The sequence below is a fragment of the Chelon labrosus genome (genome assembly GCF_963514085.1).
Source record: "Chelon labrosus genome assembly, chromosome: 16".
Lineage (NCBI taxonomy): Eukaryota > Metazoa > Chordata > Actinopteri > Mugiliformes > Mugilidae > Chelon > Chelon labrosus.
In genome coordinates, this window is record NC_140349.1 from 8,969,541 (window position 1) to 8,993,692 (window position 24,152).

Below are 24,152 nucleotides of genomic sequence, written 5' to 3' on the forward strand. Positions count from 1 at the left end.
TACATGTCTGCTGCTGATGCTGCTGCTGCTGCTGCTGCTGGTCCAGGTTGAGCTGTCTGCATGGTGTGTGTGTGTGTGTGTGTGTGTGTGTCACTGAGCACGTTTTCCTGCACTTTCTACAGACAGCCGTCCGGTGGCAGTCACACAACACATGGTCAAGGCCCTGTAGCATTCTGGGTATTGTAGTCCCATAAATATTATAACCTTGCATAAATGAAAAACATATATAATTACTGAAAGTAAACGACAAAATGACACAGTTTATTAATTCATTCAAATAAAATCCACAATATACATCCAAGAATATAGTGTTTTACAATATTTTGATTAAAACAGAGTGAGATTAACTTTCAAATGAAGTCCCCCCCTGTGCTATTATTAGTGGGTGGAGTAGGGGACAATCAATACTAATGTAATGTCCTTGAGTGTGGGCGGAGAGCTCCCTATGACTCCACTTGATCCAGACTACTTGAACTGCAGAGACGGACGCCGGTTTCCCCTCAGCATACTGATGAGCTGCACTGATGCTTATTACGTTAAAGCACGCTGGGCATAAGTTAAATAGACAGGAGGAGTTTGTGTGCGTTGGTCACACATGATCCTTCTGTGGTCTTTAATGAGGGACGGGTCCTGTCAGACCGGTGGAGCCAGAACAAGACTGAATTATTCTCCTAATTAGAGGCAGAAACTGCAGTCAGCGTCTTCAGCGTAGAAGTCTGTAATGAGAGTATTAATCAGAGCGTTGTAATGAAGACAAGAGACGTCCATCTCGTTATCAGACTCTGCAGCTGAATTTTGTTTGCAGATAGAGTGGACAATGAAGAGTGAATGGCGGCAGCATTGCAACTGACTTAAAAAGGTATTAAAGGGACGGGCATTAATCACTGCCACGTACCAAAGCGTTTAAAGCCCAGAATAGTCTGCGACGCACGTCCCTGTGGGCCCTTTATACTAAGACACAAGGCCCAATATGGAGAGAACAAACAAAACACAAGCAAAGATGCAATTAAATTATTTTTAAATGAAATCATTCTGCTTTGACAAATGATTGATTGCAGTAACTAAAAACAAATTTTGCACTTATTTTAAATAAGAAGGTCAAAATAGCAGGATAAATAGCCCTATCAAAGAAAAAAAAAAACGTTTGATTAAGATAGTTTATCTTAGCTTTATATAGTGTATACAATAGAAATAGAAATAATAAAGTTAACACAAACTAATTTGTTTAAACAGATATTTTAAATAGAGGGACCACACCCAGTCTCGAGAATAAGATACAGTTGATTGCCAAGAGTTGGCAGTTTCTTCCTCTGCTAATCTAGGCTAACAGAGGCCAGGCTAGCTAGACTTACAACAATAATTTCTCTAGTATTCTCGTTAGATAAAATTACTCCCTCATTTATGTTTGATAAGAAACTTTAATTGGAAGTTTTCCATTTTTTTAGGTCATTACTAAAGGGAAACCATAGATAAGGAGGGAAATGGCAGCTAACTTAGCTTTAGCAGAAGCTAGCTGTGACTTTGCCTGGCTAGCTTAAAGTTTTTTTTTATGTCTTTTAGCTGATTTTTGGCTCCTCAAACAATCCGCAAACACTATTTTTAGACAAACTAAACAAGATATTTAAACATTTTGGTGAACATGATATCAAACGGTGGCTAATTTCTGTTCCTAACCAATTTTGTTTACTTATATTTCTATAAACTTGAAGATGTGAACAACAAATAAACTATGATGTGTTATTATAGGTTAAGATAAGACAGTACTTTATCGATCTCTGGCGAGAAATTCACAAACCACCCTGTAGTATACACAGTAACTGGATAGCCTATGTTTTGTAAAATTATCCAGTAAGTTCAGTGATTTTGTTATTTAATGGGATATTCCACATGTTTCTATGATACAGCTCATGGCCTGCTACATGAAGCATAGACAGTTCACCTGAGCTTACAAAAATAAGGGTTTACTTAATACATAAAAAAGGCATAAAATAGGCAGCTTAATAAACAGAATGAGCTTGAGCTTTGTCCTGATAAAGATGGTCATGTACATGCACCTCCCAAGACATTTGCTCTGCTCCTACAAAGCCAGTGGGGGTGCAGAAGGGCATAATAATTTCAAAGAAGCTAGTTTAACACCCCCCACACTGCACTTTTAATGTTGAGGCAGCATATCACACAAAAATGAGGGTTATCTTATTCTAGGTCCAATGAGGAGACTGCTGGCCTATAGCAGGCTGATTGCTGGATTCAGGCCTGTAACACCTACCCCAAGAACTACACAGAAACACAGACTGAAGGTTTAAAGGAGTTATATTGAACTCACTGAATATCTTCTGCAGCACCGGATCTCAACAGGTAAGTGACACAAAATGAGTATTACACAGAATCAATAGTGTAACCAATACAATCAATGTTCACAGTTACTCAAATGTCTGTTTGACTTAAACCAAAAAAAAAAAATGATAAAGAAAAAAACCCTCTGAGATCTCAGGTAATGAAAGTAAATTGTCCCAAAAGTTCAAATGAATAAAAAATAAATAAATAAATAAAATGAGTGCACTCAGTCCTACCGCCCTCTTATTAACGAATGTCCAGTGGGGAGTATTGCAGGGGTGGGGGGTGAAGATGTGGATGAAGGTATGAATCGGGGGGACAACCAGGACGGAGATGGAGGTGAAGATGGATGCAGCAGGTGAACCCAGGACCCAGAAGAAGGACTCTACAAAAAAACCAGTCGGGATTCCTATTGTTTACGTTCGTTCAACTCGAACTCACGGTACACCGATGGTCTCTTCTGTCTCTCGGTCTTCAGTTTTCTGACTTCTGTTAGTTTATTATCAGTTAAACTCTAAGTTCGTTTTTTCTACTTCTTTTCTTCTCTTCCAGCTACTCACACAGCACACCAGACATCGTCGAGAGGGGCTCGCAAAGGTCAGTGCAGAGGTGAGATGCTCACTAGCGTCAGGTTTTCGCGCACCGAAACTCACCTGATTTAAAGAGACAGTAACACAACCGGCTTTGTTCATAGGAGAAGCTATTTTCACTTGTCCTCTCTCATGAAAAAATATTAAAGAACTGAAATTTTATAGAATACTTTGAACATTAACACATATACCTATAATTAACTATAAACAACCTGGGGTTTATTAACCCTGGTTACACCCTCCCCCTCTTACTGCATGAGTCCCTGCATGCACATTAAACCCTACAAGGGACTTGATAGGGACTACTAGACACTGGGGTAACAATAATGTCCCGCAGGCTTTCAAAAAATGAGGTCATGGCAAGGATCAAAGGTTTCCCCAGCTCATCGTAGGTGAACTTATGTGGAACTCGTCTCTCTCGGTGAGAACGTCTGGGTTCTGATGAGTGGTACTCTTGGACAACATTTATATCCTCTTCAGGCCCTTGAGGGGCAGGTTCATGCTGCTGTCCAGAAGGGACCATCTCACTTTCCTCGTGAACTAGGGAGTTGTTTCCACTCCCTTCCTCTTCAAGTGCATCACACTCTGGAATGTCCACAACGACATGATCCGTAGATTGAGCAAAAGGTGGACCTACGGGTCTGCTTGACTGGTCAGGACTTGACTGTTTGGATGTGAGATGGTGCTGTGAGTGAAAGTCAGGAGCGTTTGGATTGAGTGAGGTCAGGGGTTGTCTTGTGGGTACACACTCCATTTCCTGAACGAAAGGTCCCCATGAAGTGATTTGTGGTGATCCCTCAAAAGCATCATCAATCTCCTCTTCATCTGTCAAATCTCCCTCCACATCACATTCCGCCTGCTGATTCCTCACTTTACAGCTCCTCAAGGTCATTTTCCTTCCTTTGTCTAGCTGTGGTCCCTGCTCTGGAGGTTCCTCAACAGGCAGAAACCCACAGGGCAAAAGCAGGTCTCTATGAAGGGTACGGTGCGACCCACTGCCCTTCTCAGGTTTGACGACATACACAGGTCCACCATCAACTTGTTTCACAACAACGTGAACAGGACGTTCCCACCTGTCAGCCAACTTATGTTTCCCGCGCACGCTGACATTCTTCACCAGGACACGGTCACCTTCAACCAATTCAGCAGCTCTGACTTTGGCATCAAACCGCACCTTGTTTCTCTCTCCTGCTTTCCTGGAACTTTCAGCTGCCAGGGCGTAGCTTTCATGGAGGCGTTGACGCAGGTTCTGCACATATTCCGAATGTGTCTTACGAGTCTCAGTATGAGGTTTGGTGCCCAGGATGAGATCAACTGGGAGGGTCGGCTGCCGGCCAAACATCAACTCATATGGCGAATACCCCGTTGTGTCATTCCGCGTACAATTGTACGCATGTACAAGGGGTTTAACGAAATCTCTCCAGCGTTGTTTGTCCTTCTCCTCCAATGTTCCAAGCATGCTTAGCAGGGTCCTATTAAAGCGCTCAACAGGATTCCCTTGGGGATGATAGGGTGTTGTACGCACCTTATCCGCTCCAATCAACGAACACAACTCTTTGATCGTGTGGGATTCAAAGTCCCTTCCCTGATCACTGTGAAGGCGGCTAGGGAATCCGTAATGGACAAGGAAGTTCTCCCAGAGGGCCCTAGCGACCGTCCTGGCCTTCTGATCCTTCGTTGGCACTGCCACCGCGAACTTCGTGAAATGGTCAGTGATGACCAAGATGTTCCGGGTGTCATGGCTATCAGGTTCGAGGGACAGATAGTCCATGCAGACCAACTGTAATGGGTAAGTTGTTTTGATGTTTACCATAGGTGCCGCTCTCTGCGGTTGAGCTTTCCTCCTGGTACATCTTCCACAGGTTTGACATTTCCTATCGATGGATTCTTTCATCCTTGGCCAATAAAATCTGGCTCTAGCCAGGCTTAGCACACGCTCCGGTCCCAGGTGACCGACTTCATCATGTAACCCATGAAGAGCTCTGTCTCTATACTGTGCAGGCAGCACAAGCTGATAGATGATGTCTCCTCGATCATAGCACCTTCTGTGGAGGATGCCATCTCTGAGTTCAAGCCTGTTCCACTCTCTGAGGAGCAATTTGACCTCAGGCTCCTCAGTGCTTACAGTTTTGAAACTGGGCTTCCGTGCACCATCCAAAAAGGCGATGATTTTCCTTATTGAAGGATCCTCCCTTTGCGCCTTATGCCAACATTCCTTTGTCATGCCAGGCAGAGTAGTTTGGCCTTGGCTAGCAAACAATTCAGGCACTGATGAAGCATCTGTGGCGAGGGACTCTGCAAGGACAGGAAGTTGCGGGGAGATGACAGTGTGGCGATGACAGAGTGCAGAGATGGCATCTGCGGGAACCTCCTTTTCCTCCCCCTCTAGAATGCGTTTTGCCATCGCCTCAATCCTCTCTTTCTCCTGTATGAAGTCCTCGTCTTCCTGAGGTGGAGCCTGCGGCCGTCGAGACAGGCCGTCCGCGTCCCTGTTGGTATGTCCTGCTCGATACTTGATGTTGAATCTGAAAGTTGAAAGGGCAGCCAACCAGCGGTGTCCTGCTGCATCAAGCTTGGCGGAGGTAAGGACATAGGTGAGCGGATTATTGTCCGTCAGAACAGTAAAATCTGTACCGTAGAGGTAGTCATTGAATTTTTCGCAGATCGCCCACTTCAAAGCTAGATACTCTAGTTTGTGAGTTGGGTAATTTTTCTCACTCTTTGATAAGCCTCTACTGCCGTAGGCTATCACACGAAGCTTCCCGCCTTGCTCCTGATAAAGAGCAGCGCCCAGGCCTTCACAACAAGCATCTGTGTGTAGCACGTACGGGAGCCTGGGATCCGCAAAAGCGAGGACAGGAGCTGACGTTAACTTGTCAATGAGTGTTCTGAAAGCGGTCTCGCACTCAGACGTCCACTCTTCATCAAAAGGAGCTTTCGGATGGACACAGTTCTTCGGACGATCTCTTTTGTAGGCCTTACCTCTCTTCTTGGCTGGATAGTATCCAACAGTGAGAGCGTTGAGGGGCTTGGCGATTTTAGAATAGCCTTCCACGAAGCGCCTATAATATCCGGCGAAGCCCAGAAAACGCTTCAGCTCCTCTCTATTCCCAGGACAAGGCCAGTCTTTAAGAGCGGAGACTTTATCTGGATCGGTATGGACTCCTTGAGCATCCACCACATGACCAAGGTATTTCACAGATGACCTAAAAAAATGGCATTTCTCAGGTGACAGTCTTAAGCCATAGTCCTTGAGACGGTGTAATACCTTCATGAGCCTCGTCTCATGCTCTTCGAGTGTCTCTGAGAAGACTATGAGGTCATCTAAAAACACGAGAACCTCACTGAGATGCAGGTCTCCAACACACCTTTCCATGAGGCGCTGGAAAGTGCTAGGAGCGTTGGTCACGCCTTGTGGCATACGGTTAAATTCGTAGAAGCCCAAGGGACACGTGAACGCTGTCTTTGGCTTATCCTCCTCTGCCATCTCCACCTGATAATAGCCAGACCTGAGATCCATCACGGAGAACCACCTTGCTCCACTCAGGGCTGAGAATGTCTCTTCAATATTGGGGAGGGCGTATGCATCTTTTATAGTGCGGGTGTTCAGCTTCCTATAATCGATACACAGCCTAATCTTCCCATTCTTCTTCCTAACCAACACCACTGGTGAGGCGAAGGGGCTCTCAGACTCTCTTATTATTCCAGCATCGAGGAGCTCCCTGAGGTGCTGTTTTACAGCCTCCCTATCGCTTGGGTGTATTGGCCTTGGGCGCTCTTTAAAGGGCGTCTGGTCCTGCAAGCGGATATGGTGCCTCACAGCGGTGGTGTGGCCCAAGGAGAGCTCGTCGACAGCGAAGACCTCTGGGATGGAATTCAGCTGGTCTGAAATTCGCTCCTTCCAATCCTCAGGCATAGGTGAGTCATCAAGATTGAATGAAAGCCTCTCACTTTGCATCTGAGGATCAGTGGTCACGGATTGCATGGCACTCAGGGGCATTGCACTCTGAACAGCAAGAACTTCTCCAATGACACACCTTGGAGGCAGAGTAACACTGTGATCTGCCGTATTTCTGAGAGTGACAGGGATCTTCGTGGAGGCCTTACAGGTGATATTCATAAGTGCACATTCAAGGAACAGTCCGCCAGGTAAGGAAGGAGAGTCAGGGGGTTCAAGGACAAAAGATGTGTTGGGATTTTCCCTCCCAACCCTGACATCCCCAACCACGCACAGCTTGTGCCCTGCTGGAACAGTGACGGGGTACCTCCCATGCAACTTCACAAGACAAGGTTTGTTTTCATTTTCATGTACTTTGGCAACGTATTGGAGAAGCAAGGCAAACTTATCTGACCTCCTCTGGAATGTCAGCCTGTCGTGGTCCATCCCACGCTGGTGGAGTTGCAGCAGAACATTTGTACCGACCAACACTGGAATTCGGCTATTAAACTGGCACTCGGGGACAACAAGCGCTAGGGCAGTTAGCTGCTCCTCCGCACCAGTCACACTGTCGGGGAAGGTTAGAGGGACCTCAACATAGCCGAGGTAAGGTACCGATTGACCTCCCGCCCCCTCAACCTCGAGCAAATGATGAATGGGCTGAATTGGGTAGGATGCCAGGTAGTTGGAACGGAAAGTCTCTGAAATGGTGGTAACTTGAGATCCAGTATCGAGGATAGATTGACATCTTGTGTCCCCTACGGAGACTGTAGAGACACAGCGAGGGCCCACCAGCCCAGGAGGTAATGTGTGGGGAGGCCCACCATCCGGGGTTTCAACTCCCGTTTTCTCTTCCACGTTGTGGGTCATTGCTGTGGGACTTGTCTGATTGACGTCCTCAGCTCCTGGTCGTCCCGTTACAGGAGCCTCTACAAGTTTAAAGATGCTTCAGGGGATCCCTGTCGTGCCCAGAATCTGTCACGCTTTTCCCTGAGTTCTGCATTCTTTTTCCGTACAAGACCAGGGTTAGGTTCATTGGTGCAATTTGCGGCAATGTGGCCGTCTTCTCCACACTTAAAGCAGAACCACGGTCTTGGTTGAGTGGGAGTTTGGGGCGTCGAAGGATTTGTGACATGGACTCCTAAGCTTCCTCTTTGCAAGGGCGTCTCCTTCCTTGTTGAACTGCTTGGGGGCCCTTCACGTTTGAATTCATTTCTCTCTTTGTGTAGCAGTTGTGCAACTTGTTTCCGAAGTTCTGCGACTTCCCTTTCAAGTTTGGAACTTGCATCAGGCTTTTTGGTAACTGTGACACTAGGTTCCTCATCAAATGCTGGAAGGCTCATGACTGAATGAACATGTGCTGCAGCCTTTGTGCTTCCTAGATGTTTTTTCATTCTGTCCATCTTAGCAGCCCGCCGGTCCTCTTCTGTTCTCAATAGGAGCAGTAATTCTGGGAAAGAGGGGGGGCTAGTTTTCCTGTGTTCAAGCTGGAGGCCAATGATCAAACTCTGGTCCCAGCACCCTCGACAAAATTGCCTGAGTAAGTACTTATCTGATTCTGCAGGCGAAACTCCCCCTCTGGAGATGGCTTTAGTGAGAAGGGTTTGGAGGCGGTTTAGGTAGACAGAGGGCTTCTCCCCAGAATTCTGGTTTGAACCCAAAAACGTCGCAAATAGCTCTTCTCCATCCTCTACTACTCCAAATGCAGATTCAAGCTGAGTGAGGTAAGCTGCAGGTGGTGCACTTGTTCCAAGAGGCTTGACAATGTCAGCAGCTGGGCTAAGAAGACTCTCCAAGATCCTTCTTACCTTTTGGGAGTCGGATAATGAAATATCATTAAGAAGAAGGTCCACCTGAGTGCGCCAGGCATCGTAATCTACTTCGCCGGTTGGCTTTGGAAGTCGTCCCGAGAAGGTCCGGACTCTGCTCTGGCTGAAGCTAGATGGTGTTGCATCACTGCGAATGAAATGTTCAACGATAACCTTCTGGACTTGAGGTGGATTAATTGCGCTCGCACTCAGAAGTGAAGGACTTGTGGGGGAGCTGAGGTGGGGAGAAGCAGAAGCTGGATCAGCTGGGCTTGGCTCAGGCCTGTCAGCTGGACCTTCATCAGTTGCTCTACTGTCACTACTTGCTGCAGGAACAGGCTGATCTGACAGTTGGAGGTGAGTATCGGGGCTCAGTGGGGGATCTGGTGGGACGCGTTCTAACTCCTGCTGAAGCACATTCCAAAAACCAGCTTTACTGCTCCCAGCAAGAGTGCTCAGGTCAGCTAAGCATCTTTGGGCTAACTCTCTCCCAAGCTCCTCTTGACACATCTCACGAATAGTCCTCACATGCCAGGTGATGTTGGGGTCACGGGGGCTAGGCACATGTCCAAGGTTTGCAGGATCAAGCTTTGAAATTGTCTGCTCTGAGGAGTACTCTACAAGGGTTCTGGCTTTTGGCTTATCTGGCACATCAGGAACCCTGACCATTTTCTTTATGTCCCCGATAATCTTAAAGAAGTCGGTTATTTCTTCGTCAGTATACTGTTCATCTATGCCCGTAACATAAAGGCAACTAGGTCCATGTACATCAAACCGGTTGCAAAGATCCATTTTATCATGCACTTAAGTTTACTGAGTTTTATGGTCAATGATAATTTGCACGACACATCAACTAAACTCTAACGTCTGTGTGAGACTACTTATTTCAGACTATTTGGGGTAGGATCTAACTTAATCTACAGCAGTCTCCTGGCTGGCTCGCCACTTTTAACACCCCCCACACTGCACTTTTAATGTTGAGGCAGCATATCACACAAAAATGAGGGTTATCTTATTCTAGGTCCAATGAGGAGACTGCTGGCCTATAGCAGGCTGATTGCTGGATTCAGGCCTGTAACACCTACCCCAAGAACTACACAGAAACACAGACTGAAGGTTTAAAGGAGTTATATTGAACTCACTGAATATCTTCTGCAGCACCGGATCTCAACAGGTAAGTGACACAAAATGAGTATTACACAGAATCAATAGTGTAACCAATACAATCAATGTTCACAGTTACTCAAATGTCTGTTTGACTTAAACCAAAAAAAAAAAATGATAAAGAAAAAAACCCTCTGAGATCTCAGGTAATGAAAGTAAATTGTCCCAAAAGTTCAAATGAATAAAAAATAAATAAATAAATAAAATGAGTGCACTCAGTCCTACCGCCCTCTTATTAACGAATGTCCAGTGGGGAGTATTGCAGGGGTGGGGGGTGAAGATGTGGATGAAGGTATGAATCGGGGGGACAACCAGGACGGAGATGGAGGTGAAGATGGATGCAGCAGGTGAACCCAGGACCCAGAAGAAGGACTCTACAAAAAAACCAGTCGGGATTCCTATTGTTTACGTTCGTTCAACTCGAACTCACGGTACACCGATGGTCTCTTCTGTCTCTCGGTCTTCAGTTTTCTGACTTCTGTTAGTTTATTATCAGTTAAACTCTAAGTTCGTTTTTTCTACTTCTTTTCTTCTCTTCCAGCTACTCACACAGCACACCAGACATCGTCGAGAGGGGCTCGCAAAGGTCAGTGCAGAGGTGAGATGCTCACTAGCGTCAGGTTTTCGCGCACCGAAACTCACCTGATTTAAAGAGACAGTAACACAACCGGCTTTGTTCATAGGAGAAGCTATTTTCACTTGTCCTCTCTCATGAAAAAATATTAAAGAACTGAAATTTTATAGAATACTTTGAACATTAACACATATACCTATAATTAACTATAAACAACCTGGGGTTTATTAACCCTGGTTACACTAGCATCACCTGAAGTGTTTAACCCTCAGTCATCAGTTTGATTTACTGCTCTCTTGAGTCATTAAGGATGAAAATTTCCAAAAAAACTGCTATAAAAACTTAACCGATGATTACTTAAAGTCACAGTTTTTTACAAAAAAAAACACAAAAAAAATTGTTATTTTCCATATAATGTTTTTTTTTTTTTTTTTCTCAAGTGAGTCTTGGATATGACCAAGATTATCTAAAATATTGACTTGAACGCGTTATTAGTTTCTGTGTAGCATCAGATTTAAAATTTACTGTCCTCTTGAGTCATTAGCAGACAAAATTGTCCCATTGACTCCCATTATAACGCACATTTTCTAATCTCACAGCCATGACACAATATAATCATTCATTCTGCAATATTAGAGTTTCATTTTTGAGAAAAATTGTCCAATTTGTCATTTTTAGTGTTCAACACTAAAACCAGCCATATCCCCATCATAGGGCACATCCATAAAATGTTTGTTATTTCATTAGATTTTGTGCTTGTGTTATTGAGCTTAGCTTCTTAATTTTTTTTTTCACAGTGTTCTGTTGACCTATTAGTTGTTGTTTTTTTTTCTTGAATTTCAAACTTTGTGTAGAGAGAGGCTTTGTTACAAAAAATTGTGCCATATGCACTAACACAGCCACAGTGATAGTCAGATGAAGAGGAGGAAAAAATCTGAATCTGCTACACACAGTTCTGACATTGTGTTTTGGCTTTGTGGCTGTGCAGATCATCTGACCTCCTCCTTGGAAAATAACTTCATGTCCTGACATAATTGCATTAGCCAATTTCTGTTTCTGACCAGCAGATGTCTCTAGTGTGCTTCAGAGCTTGAGACACATCTATACCACAACCTGATGTGGCTATACTCTAAATCAGCAGACTTGAGGCGACAATTAGTGTGAAACACAACCTGTTTTTCCTGCTGATGCTTTGGATGACTTGTTGCTGCAAATCCATATGGCTTTTCCATCTTGACATTTGTGAGCAATAAAAATTTAATTAGTCCATAAAGAAGCCATAATAGTATAACCACTGCTTTTAATGCATTTGTGTGCCAGGTTATGTTCTGAAGTGATTTAACTAAGAAGGATATTACATAGTCCTTAGGCACAAAAACAAGGACGTAATAAAACCTGGGAGCGGCAGGGTATTTGTGTGTTGTCTGCACATAATGTGTGTGTGTTGTTCATGTGGAAGAGGATATTAGAGTGGGCAAGGAAATGACAGAGGAGCAGTAAGGTGTCCTCTGCTCTGATCTCAGTGAAACAAGCTCCGGGGGAACGCTCATCCTCGGCCCGTCACATTTTGACACCGCTATCTGTAAGTCCTAAAAAATGAAGGGGAGCTGTTACCTTCTCACTCCGAGTTTCCAGCCTGAAGCTCCTCTGACGAACGCAAGTGTCAAGTTAAAGCACTAATTGGGGTCCTTCGACTGCTGTTCAATTGGGCGATAATTGAGCCCACAGAGAGCTTTAGTGACACTTTTGCTTAAGGTCTGTCGCTGGCTTCTTGTATTTTTGTCCACCTTTTGTTCCCTTGCACCTCCAAGGTGATCTAACGATGAAGAATAAGCGATTCTTAAACTAAAGGGTTCATTAGTGGAATGGCTTTGACCTTTAACTCTGCCAGTCACTAGAAGACAAAAATAGATTTTGACAAAACACAAAACAGAAAGAAATGTCAAGAGATGTCCACTCTGATTTTTTACATATTACTATATTCTGTGTTTAGACCTCTTTATTTATTGTGTAACAGGAAAAGCTATTTTATCTTTCCAGTCCAGGTGCACTGACAGCTGCCACCGAAGCACTGAAGAAATGAAACTTTTGGTCATTATTTTTAGCGTGCGTTAAAAACAACAAAATGAAAACAATTCAGTTCAGTTCAGTTTTATTATTTAGCGCAAATAACAATCCAAATTGTCTCAAGACACCCGTAGAGCAATTACAGAGGCAACCGTTGCAAGGTTTTAACAAGCTCAAAACTCGTGGGGGGGGAGATCCACCTGCTTGACACAGAGAATCAGAAGAAAACAGAAATAATACCTACACACTGCTGTCTTGTTCCCAGTTATTTTTAGTCCTTAGTCTACACAGATAGATAAACAAGAAGCAGAGTTCGGGTTGCAACCAACTACCTGATATTTTAAATGCTCTATGGTAAAATATGAACTAAAACCCATTTTATTGTAATAGCTTTTATTAAATGTTTTGCTGTTCGGTACCTGCGCCGTACATTTTGTCTTTTTGTCACTTTGTCTACGGCTCAGTTAGCCATAGACATTTTAATCAACGGCAAATGAAAATAGCTCAGATCACAAACATGGTTGATTGTACTCCACAGGCGTGTCTTCAAGACATTCACACAAAGGTGATGAGCTTGCGCTACAGTGCCTTTAAACTGTAATGCATTCACTCATGTAAGTAATACAGCCTTCTCAACGTGCATTTAATTACAACTGAAACAAATCTAACTGAACCGAACAAGGTCATTCGAATCAGAAAAACGATTTGTGAATGAAAGTGTCTTGGCTTTAACCTCACGTTTTAGCTCAACATCATGCATGCGTTTATGATCGTTTATGATCCTTTAAGATGCTTTAATACTTTTATCTTGATTTTTCTTGACTGTCTTTATTCTTACAGAGGAGTCAACAAAAAAATACAACCAGTACCACCTCCATATTCATCTTCAGCCGTCACACAGCCGTATCGTAAGCACGCCTCTATGAATATGCATGACCTCATCTTTCAGCCCAGAAGAAATTTACAGTAAAATATTCACTCAGATCAGGTGCACACGCTAGAAAATCCCCCTCTTGAGCTCTCAGCTTTCCCCTCCTGTTTCTGTCTATCTTACAAACACACACACGCAGTCAGCTGACCTTGTCAGTGTACAGGGTCAATAGCTCCTTCAGTCCATTAAGTGGTTATTGGAGAGGTTGCTGGTCTTTGTGAATATTGCAGGCTGTTGTGCAAACATACGCAAGCTTTTGGCAAGTCCAGCGTCACCACATGTTATTTACGCAGCCCGCACTCACTTACGCACGGCACATACAGTTAGACCTAATGTGATCTGACACCGTTTTAGGATTACATTCGAGTAAAACCAAAGTTGGAGAATCTTAAGTTAATTTAAGTGTCCAGATAGATACTTGGCGTCATCTTGGCGGTGAGCTGACTTTGCAATGAGCAGATAAAATACTCACAAAACAAACAGACAGACTCCACGATAATCTCAGTTCCCTCGGTTGCCAGGAACAATTAGACAAGGTGAAATGCTAATCTGCTCCGGCTGTAATTTATAGATGTCAGCTAAGCAGAAGCAAATCAACTGTGGCGTCTTTTGCTCTGTAAATTATTACTGTATCTGCTTTTGATTTGGACTTTCAGTCTGCTGAGCTGTAGGTGTTTAGATATAGCTTATATCTCTGGGACAAGGACAGGCAATCTAACACAGACAAGTACTGATAAGACTGCGACTGAAATGCACTACTCCTTATTCAAATTCTGACAAGCGGCTCTAAGCCCTGCTGCTTGGGAGATTTCCCAATAACCTTTCAAAATGTGCACAGGCTAAACAATGATCGCTTGTTCAGGCAAACTGTATCAACGGACTTGGCTCTCTCCGCCCCCGTCACTCACCGGAGTCGCCTTTGAAACACCGGGATCCATTAAAAAAGATGGGATATGTTGGGGGAAATGAAAGCATTAGAGCTAAGAGACGAGGACGTGTGCTGAGGAAGGACTTCTTCACTTTATCTTTAAAGCTGAGTGGCGGGCTTTTCCTCCGCTAAGCCCTTACGATCAATCATCATCATCATCTTCTGAAAGACTTCCAGAGATCTAAATGCCAAATGTGGTGGACATCAGCACGCTTTGATGTAAAGTGAAGTTTGAAATATTCAAATGAAGCTACTTCAGAATCTATATTGACACCTTTTTTCCTGTGAGTGTTAATTATCTCTTTCCAAAACCAGCACTAGTTTATTCTTTTGGAACCTGGCTCCAGGGATTTGCTTCTGTTAAACCACAAAAAGCATTAGCGAGGTTAGCTGCTAATGGCAGGCTAACCTCGCGATCGAAGTCGGCGCTCCGGTTCATTGTGGAGGTGGAGGATTGAGGTTGAGGTCCGGGGGGGGGGGAGCCGCACCACACTGAGAAAACCTTTTCTTTACGCACCTGGCTCTGAGTAATTGACATGCCGAGGCAAGAAACACAACGCTGGAAGCACATAGTGTGATAAAACATCCTTGCCTGGCATTTTGTGAGCTTACTGACATTCTGTGTAGGAGTTACAGGAAGAGAGGGATACATATCTCATATCTGTACGGTAGAGCCTTACAACAGTTAGATTAGCTTAACATAAAACAGATTTAGGAGTGAGATGAGTCTTCTGATCAAACTTTCTGCACAAATGCAACTGATTTTACTTTTACTTGTCCAAAATGCAGTGCATCGACAACTATAGACCAAATTGTGTGAATATCCACATAGACCAGCAGAGCAGGGATTGACCTCAAGAGGGAAAATATCAACACAAGCCCATAAAAAAAAGTAGTTAACAAAAATTAGACAAATTTGTTATAATAGGAACAGAATAACAGAATAAAACGGACACATGTGCATGTATACACAGGCTATCTGAGCACAAAATGACTGTACATGCGCCAGACTGCCATTTAACATTTAACACTTCACATAATCAGTATTTTTTATGCAAACACGGACGACAATCATGAATCTAAATGTAAATTTTTCATGTAATTTATTCAGAATTCATGATGTGCTTGAGATTACCGGTAACGGCAAATGTGCTTAACCTCTGTTTTGATCTAAATTCTGTGCTTGTAAATCTTTTATAACCCATGTGAAAAACAAACAAACACACTCACATCAATTCTCAAACAAGAATGAGGTTCTTAGTTCCTAAAAAGCTGACATTTGAGAGCTGTTAGATTTTTAAAGTATCTCCTTCCAGGCTGTAATAGCTCGGGTGCTGTGAGCGGACTGCGTGGTGGAGGATGACGAGGGCCTGCCTCGGGCGGCCACGGCTACCATAAATCTGACTGGGCTGACGGCGGGACTGCAGCGGAGGAGATTGGTGCGATGTCAGTGACTAGCCGGGGATGCATGTTGAATCACAGCTCCGGGGAATGAGCTGTTTCATGTTTTACAGTGGTGAGGTGAAGAAACATTCATCTGCCGTGTCGGTATTTGGCTGCTTTTGCATCAGGAGAACAGTGGTGAGGAAGTGATGATTGGTTTAAATAGCTTATATCATGGATGACAGATGTGAGCAAGAGGAAGGAGATGAAGATGAGAAGTAGGATGGTGAAAGTATGAGGAAGTAAAAGTAGAAATACCAAAGGAAGATCAGTATTTTTAGAGTATAATAAAACTACAGGTTCATTTTGTGCACATATATTGCAGCTGCTAAATGTCGGACTAATTTTACCTACTATATATACTGCAGGGAATTTAAACGTAATAATGCATCATAAAATTATGTGGTACATATTTTAATGTGGCAGGGTCTGTCTAGATTTCAAATGACCTGACCTATATTAAGAATGATGGAAAAACTCTATTCAGCTAAATTGCAATACATAAACATAAAAAATACATAAAATTTTTATGTCACAACTTGCTAGCAAAGACCTAGATCCAGCTCTGCGCCGTAGCTGAATGTTTACAAGATATTTGATTAGACAAACACCTCTAATATAGTACTGAATTAGGCAGAAGTTGTTAAAATTACATGATGCACAACCTTTCCATTTATGAAGTATACCAGATTTAGGATGCAAACGTTCTTGAGTAGCACATGTAGAAGAGCCTTAAGTTAGCTTAGCTTTAGCAAGGTGGTGTGGTGACATAGGACTCTGACTTTGCTCAATATCAGCTTTTAGATAGACAAAGCAAACTTATTATTATTATCACATATAATCTGGTATTTTACCCAAATCTCTTAGAAAAACCGAGGCTGCTAACGTACCGCTAACTCTACTCCAACCAAAGTTACGTCCATTATTCTTGAACGGTATCGTAGGGATAAGAATAAGGTTAAAAATGTCTCTGATAAATTAATATTTTTGCAATCCACAAACTGAATTTTCATAAGAATTGTGTTAGCCAAGCTGCCGTGACCTCTCACAGTGTAATGCAGATGACCCAAGCTTGACTCTCAGCCCACGCTCTTAACAAATCATTGACTCTCTGTTGCCCAGGGAATTTTTTTTTTTCCTTAACTCTCCTGTATTGATCTTTGCTTTGTGGCTGCCTCAGCTGACAAGCAGCAGAATCTATCTGCGCTCTGTTAAGTGTCCTGTGGAGATTCATCGGGGCATGCCTTCGATTTCCCTGCGCAGTCTTAGCCTCTTTGTAATCGCCTGCAATGGTCCTTAGGCTTGATCTTCATTAACGTGTCCTTTTCATCCTGGTTTTCATGGTTGTGGTTGCGGGAGTGCATGTGTGAGTAGATTTCTTAACACTTTGGGTAAAGATGTACCCAAGTGTCATTCTCACATGTTGCCAAACTAACACCACATCTAGTTGTTCATTCGTCTAATAATCTTTAGCCCTTTATCTTGTCATGGCGTTTAGCCGTGCTAGCTAAAAGCTGTCTGGTTGTTGGTCTGACAGCTAATGGATAAATTTGATACTGACATTGTTTTGACGGCCAAAAAGTTTGGTTCAGACGTTAACATCCTCTACAGAATAAAATACAACAGCTCTGATATGATCTAATTAGCAGCTGTTAGCATCCTAGCACATGAAACTGTGATATTAGCTTGTAGCATTTGTGCTACAAGCGCTGGCTAGCATGGCTTCCAACTGGTGGACTGTGAAAACACCAAAGGCAGAAATGGAAATTTTGTCATGTGTGAGGTGTTTTTATAACTTTGTCAATATCAAATATAAATAGCCTACAGGTAAAAGTCACAGTTAACTCATGGCTAGTCAAACCTGTTTTGGATCCACAGCACATGGAAACTTTCCTTTAATTTTCGACTCCTACCTGTCCCAGGTTTCCTTCAGTATATCTGATAGTGTTTGGTAATTTGATGAAACACAACTTTATTTTATAAATCTTGTCATTCAGGCACAATATAAGCCGGTGAAGTTGGTAGAAACTTTAATGTTCTTGTAAACGCATGTGCGTCCTCTGCACAAGGACAAACAAAACAAGGACACACTCATAAAAACTTGCATGAGACATTACCAGTGGTCAGTGGAGGGATTATCCAAACCATTTTTTTTAATATATAGGATTTAATTTTAAATGAGTAACTCTACCTGGAGCTTAGGGGCTTGTGGAGATTTGCGGTTGTGCAGCCTTACCTCTACAAAAAACAGCGCGTATAAGTAATGTGCCGCCGTTCCTTACATATCTTACCCATGACAAGTTTGAAGTCTAGAAGGGAACAGATTTTCTCCAGACTGATGTCTAAAAGGTAACTCAACTGCTTTAACTTTCAGGGAAATAAAGATCAGAAGCTAATAAATGCACCATGAAACATATCTGAGGCAGCTCTGTAACCTCAGACCGCTGCTGTAAAAAGCTTTCATCTACAGCCAGAGACGATGTTTATGGAGAAAATGGCTGAACTGAGCTAATAGTTGAACGCATTGGTCTCTTTAATTTAGCGTTGATGTTCCTGATGACTTTTTAGAATATCGTTAATAGAATTTTCCCTCATATTCCGGTACAGCGCATTCGGGGTGACACTATTATTATTATTATTATTATTTAGAACTTTTCTCTATGTGCTGCACATTTTCTTATGAAATCTGGATACTGTAACTTCTGCAGGCCTTATAAAATCCTTCATGCTTCAATCTACAATCTAAAGTCTAGCTGGTCACAACATATTTCCACATAAAGGCCGTGTCCTGGTTGGCTTTGGATGGCCCGCTGTTAACCAGTCATGGACGAATTGCATCAGTTCATTGGTCGGTGTGCACTGCGTGACCTCTGCCCTTGTTTCAAATCCAATCGAATAGTGCAGCTGCTGTGCAGACAGAATGAAATGGCGTCTCTTTGTGGGATCTGTGCAAACCTAAAAACATAAAAAATTAATATTCAAAATAAATGAAAGTCATAAAGTTTAGCGACCATTGCTGCCATATTTTTATTTCATTCATACTTTATTTAGTGACCTGTATTAGTGACCTATTGGCTTTTCTATCCTCTGTGGGAGGATCTGTCTTCATGCATCATCACTGTAATCTTGCATGTGCATAACAGTTTTGTTGCAGTTGTAATTTATTATAAAATAAACTCATGCGTATCAGCCTAAAACATGAGTCATCTGAGGCTTTTCCTGCCCCCCCTCCCCGATTTTTTCTATATATATATATATTACTGTTTTGGTTATGATGTGGTGTATAATAGGATTGCGTTGTAATATCCGGGGGCTGGTCCAGAGTGGAGTGGGAGTGTCTGCGCTCTGCTCTCCTTCCTACAGGAGGCTCACACTGCCACACCGCCGCGCACTGCAGAGGAGAGAGCAGGAGTCAGGCACTACCGGGGAATATGTCAGCTTTCTCACGCATCGAGGGACGCTTCAGACACCGGCGCAGCGCAGCCGATGCATACCCCCTGCCTCTGCTTTAGTTCCCTAGTGACACATCTCTCCATTTACCACTTATGCTCTGCTGAAATCTTCCCTACTGCTGCTGCTGCTCCTGGTCCATCCATATCCCCTCCTCTCGTCTCTTCCTGCTCCTCCTCCTCCTCCTGCTGCTCTCCGCCGTCCCGTCGCCAGGATGGACAAGGCGCTCTGCAGTCCGCATCCCGGGATCAACAAATCCAACTCTTCCTCCGCGGACATGCGCGGCGGGGGCTCGTCGTCGAGGAAGCCCGGCGGCCGGACCGGCTCGCAAAGCCCGGGCTCCAGCTCCCTGGGCGCCTCCACCGGGGCAGGAGGCAGCCGGGGAACTGTGCTGCTGGGGAACAGCACCAATCTGCAGCAGCAGCAGCATGCGCGCAAGAGGCAGCTGGAAGGAGTGCTCAGCAAATACACCAACCTGATCCAGGGCTGGCAGAACAGGTGAGGACACACGGGTGGAAGGAGAGGGGGAGGGAGAGGGGGGGAGCTGCGGTTGACATGATTCAGTATCGGTTCAGGCTTCGTGTTGTTATTTGCCCCGTCCACGTTGCACTTTTACCACCACGTCACTGTGGAGAGGAGGAGGAGGAGGTGGTGGAGGAAGAGGAGGTGGTGAGGGGGATTTAAATCAAACAAGCTTGTACTGTAGGCCTGCTAATGAACCATTTTATGCACCGTTATTAAGTAAACACACACTAATGAGTGCAAATCAGGTAACAGATTTAACAGAAGACAGCAGGTTGCATCAAATCCAGTGGTTGGAAATCTTCACACGTTGAACAACTCTTGATTTTTGAGGTTGTAATCAGGGGTAATGTTGCATTTAGAGCTGAAGCTGCAAGTGTTTTGCGTGCTAAAGTAAATTCTCATGCAGAAAAACTGTATTACAGCTGTTTTTCTGCAGATAAACTGGATGTATTTGGGGTTTTGGGCTGTTGACTAGAAACAGATCGCATGTCACCGGGATGCTGTGACAGATTTTTCTAATTTTGGGACATTTTATGGAGCAAACACTTAAAAAATAGTCAGATAATTGCATTTAAAGATAAACTGAGCTGAAAGAAACTTGGAAACTTAAAGCTTAAATCCCCTAAAGGAGTCATCACTTATCAACATTTTCATCTGTTAAATAACAACTTTAATTAATTGCTGCAGCTTTTAAGATATTGCTCGTAGTTTTCCAACAACCAGAATTAAAATGATCCTTTTAGAAAAATGTTAAAACATAAAGGTATTACAGTAAAGCTGCAGCTAACAATTATTTTTTTATTATTGACTAATCTGGTGTTTGCTTCTTGGTGAACCCTTTGACCTGTAAGATGTCAGAAAACGGTCCAGATCACAGCTTCCTAAAGCTCGACCCCCGTCAAAACAAAAGTGCCATTCTGAATTAAGGTCAAGCAAGTAATTCTCATATCCTGTGAATATCCCAGGCGCTGCAGCCACTCTCGTAATGAAGCGCAGAACATCTCAGCAACAACTGTAGGGATCGCGGCGGCAGCGGCGGTGCATTATTGTGCGACTGTACCTCATGCAGCATTTATGGGTTCACCGCCTGATTTACTCAACTCAGACACAGCACTGAGAGAGTTTTTATGAGGAGGAACTGCGAGTGAGTTTTTTCGAGCCTGCAGTCGCTGTGCTTGTGCTTGTGAGCCACATGTGAAACATCTGGTTGTTGTTTTTTTGTTTTTTCTTAAGAGGAACAGAAAGCATTTTTTCTTGTGAATTTCTTGCTCAACAGTGAATGTGAATAATGCACACGAATTATGTCTGTCCTGCAGCTCCACCCCTGTGATTTGGTAATGAAATTAGCACACAGAAATAACAGGCTTGCATTGTGTGGCTGTGGCAGTGCTGCAGAGGAGAGGGGAGCTCGGGCTGTATGGCAGTGTGTATGATCTGGGCTGGGTGCCAGTGTATGTGAGAGGGGTGGGGTGTGGGGGGGGGGGGGGAGGCGGAGGTGGAGAGAACGAACGGCTTCTTCTCCCTGCTCTCCCATTAAACTGACGCACACATGATGATGATGATGCACTGAACTTCATCTTCATGCACGTCCACAGAAATACCTGCAAAGTGACACGATGTTTAATGAAAGAAATCTAAATTGTGTCTCGTGCTCATGTGGGATTTGTCATGTGCAGCCTTGAACCCACTCATACCGCACAAATATGACAGGGTATCATGAGCGGGGCTGTGCGGATTATGAGATGTTATCAGGAAGGGGATTAACGGATCGGTTTGCTCTTTGCGGTGATGCTACCTGTCCTGTTTCAGTTTGCCTGAAGGTCTGGCTTTGAATGAGAGATCCCTTTCAGCTCGCTGACCCGAGCCTGTGCCGCGGCCTTGAGCCGAGCGAACGGTGGCGACTGAAACCTCCTGAACCCAGATCCGATAATCCGCCTCTCGTGAGCTTGCACCGCCCCTGCTGCTTGTCTGTCCATCCGTTCTGCTGCTACGTTTCTTCTTCTTCTTTTTGCTCCTTTGGAAGGAAGTAAAAAGAGTTTACTAATCAGATTTCACTCTGCTCTGGTTGTTTCAGGCACACTACGCAGGTAGGATGTGACTGATCAAAGCTTTTATCTGAACCTGAAATTAGGTTAGACCTTCGCAAGTGGATTGAGATGGAGCCATTTTATTTGTGTGTTGTGCAAGGCAGATGTGTCACATACAAATCCAGGGAAACTGAATTAAAAATGCCCATTAGGCGGATAACATTTTACCGGAGAGACAAACGACATCCTTGAAATATGAGCAGTAGACTCAATAAAACCCTTTCCTTTTAGGCTAGATGTCCTTAAACAGGTTTGATGATTTCACTTTCCACTAAATGTAACTTAAAACTGTTTAGATTTTCCTTTCTACTTTATATTGCTGCACCCTGATTGAGAATTAAGGGCACAACCCATCATTTTTAGTCTTATAAATACACTAAGTCCCCAAAAAGCTGACAGAGGCATAACTCATTTTGACATTTACCAATGTTTTGTTGCAGTTTTCGTTTCATAAAAGTATTGCCAGGAGGTGACAGGTCTGCACCTCAGACAGGTTGTCTCTTACCGCTGTTGTTATACGTGCAGAAGGTGGTGATGAAATAATCCTGGTGCTCCCGGAAAAAGACGTCGTCTGGACGGCGGTGTATGCTGCTCCGAAGCCTTAATTTTCACAGAAGTTGTTATTTTTTGAGTTTTAACTTAAATTTGTGGATGCAACGGCAAACCACTGCAGAGTCGGGTTTATTCTAAATGAAGTTCCTTCTTAAAGCTTGAAGATCACAACTGTTCTTTTTTGTTCTTACATCAGGAAAGATGAAGCCTCTCGGATGGGTGTTGGAAGCAATTCAAAAAACAAATGTGGTTTTCAGATACGCCGTGACCTTGATAACTTCACAGACATCCGTTGAGAAATGTTTTTCCTTGATTCTTGAGCTACACATGCAATCTTTCACACGTTAGAGAACTTTCCTAATCCTCATTTCTGAAAAACTCATCCTCCATCCTGCTGTTTTTTTTTTATCCGTTGCTGACATGAAGCCAATTAACTTAACTATTTGTGAGATGCTGTGAGACTTATCCAGGCTTCTGTTGCCCTCTCGAAACTTTTTTTTAAATGGTATTTCTGGAAGGGAATACAAAAAAAAAATAGAAAAAAGAAAATGCTCAAATTCAACATTTGGTACGCTGTCTTTGTGCTGTTTTCAGTCAAGTATATGTTAGAAAGGACGCCCCAAATCATGGCATTTTCCAACTTTTTGGGTTTTAAACAATGAAGACTTTGACGTCCGCACAAAACATAAGGAATTTTGCGTTTATCTGGGTTTACAAAATGAAAATATATCTGTACAAGTACAATCAATGTAAAGAAATCTTAAATAACATCAGAAAAAACCCTATTTATAATTAAAACCACAACTTTGCCTCCCATTTCTCCACAGATTGTGACTTTAATCGCTATAGTGCAGTCTTATGTGATTCCCCGGGCTCAGAAAAACCTTGCTGCTGCACAGGAGCCATTAATGGACATAGAAATGTAACTGGATTTTGAGTTGGGGGGAAAAAAAAGATGAAAAGGTTATTGGATGACAGCTTGTTAAAGACAGGTCAAAACGTCATGTTGTTTTAAACCCATTAGAGGAAGAAGAGAAGTCTTTGGACAAGCCGCCGTCCGTCCCTCTGTCCTCAGGTTGAGCTTTACTACTAATTACAGTTAATATCTGTGAGAGCCTGCGGCCTTTAAATATAGAAACATTTGAGAGGAGGCGAGGCCGATGGAAGGCGGCGGTGTTGGAGTAATTACGGTCGTCGGTCACGTTCCATCACGAACACAGTGTGTGTGTGTGTGTGTGTGTGTGTGTGTTTGGCAGGCTGTGTCGTGGTGGGCAGGAGACCTGAGTGGAGCTAATTCTGCCACTGTGTGGGTGGCCATGTGTCAGCGTGAAGTGCTGCAATGTTGTGATGGTGCTGTATGTGTTGGCGTGGAGGAAAGGTGCTAGGTGTCACTTTATTTCTATACGTACATATGCTGAGCATGCTACACTTGTGGAGGAACTGTAAAGACATAAAGCGTCCCTTAAAGCCAAACCTTTGAGGATATCACAGTCACAATCAACATTTTTATAGTTTAGTCCCTCATTTCTGTTGTCAAATTAGCGACTGCAAGTGCAGCGTGACTTGAAGCATCCTCTATGGGAAGGCAGGTGACACGTGATCAGCCAACGATGATGGAAACAGGAGGAAAGGTGTATAAGTGTAATGTGCAACTATTCAAAAGACTGAAACATTTGAAAAAGAACTGGCGTAAAATAAATGTTTGGTACTGAAATATATCTACTATGTTTTTATTCTCGTCAATGCATGTTCTTCCTGTGTC

At 43.4% G+C, this 24,152-nt stretch overlaps 1 protein-coding gene across 2 annotated transcripts in view; it reads left to right on the forward strand.

The window, feature by feature from the left end:
* Positions 1-19,063: 19,063 nt before the first annotated feature.
* The window catches only part of osbpl10a (oxysterol binding protein-like 10a), a 76,648-nt gene continuing 71,559 nt past the window's right edge, over positions 19,064-24,152 (forward strand). For both annotated transcript variants that reach the window (XM_084563229.1, XM_084563230.1), the window contains exon 1: positions 19,064-19,724. In XM_084563229.1, coding sequence (XP_084419355.1) covers positions 19,441-19,724 — 284 coding nt within the window. In that variant the 5' untranslated portion in view covers positions 19,064-19,440. The remainder of the gene's footprint in view (positions 19,725-24,152) is intronic.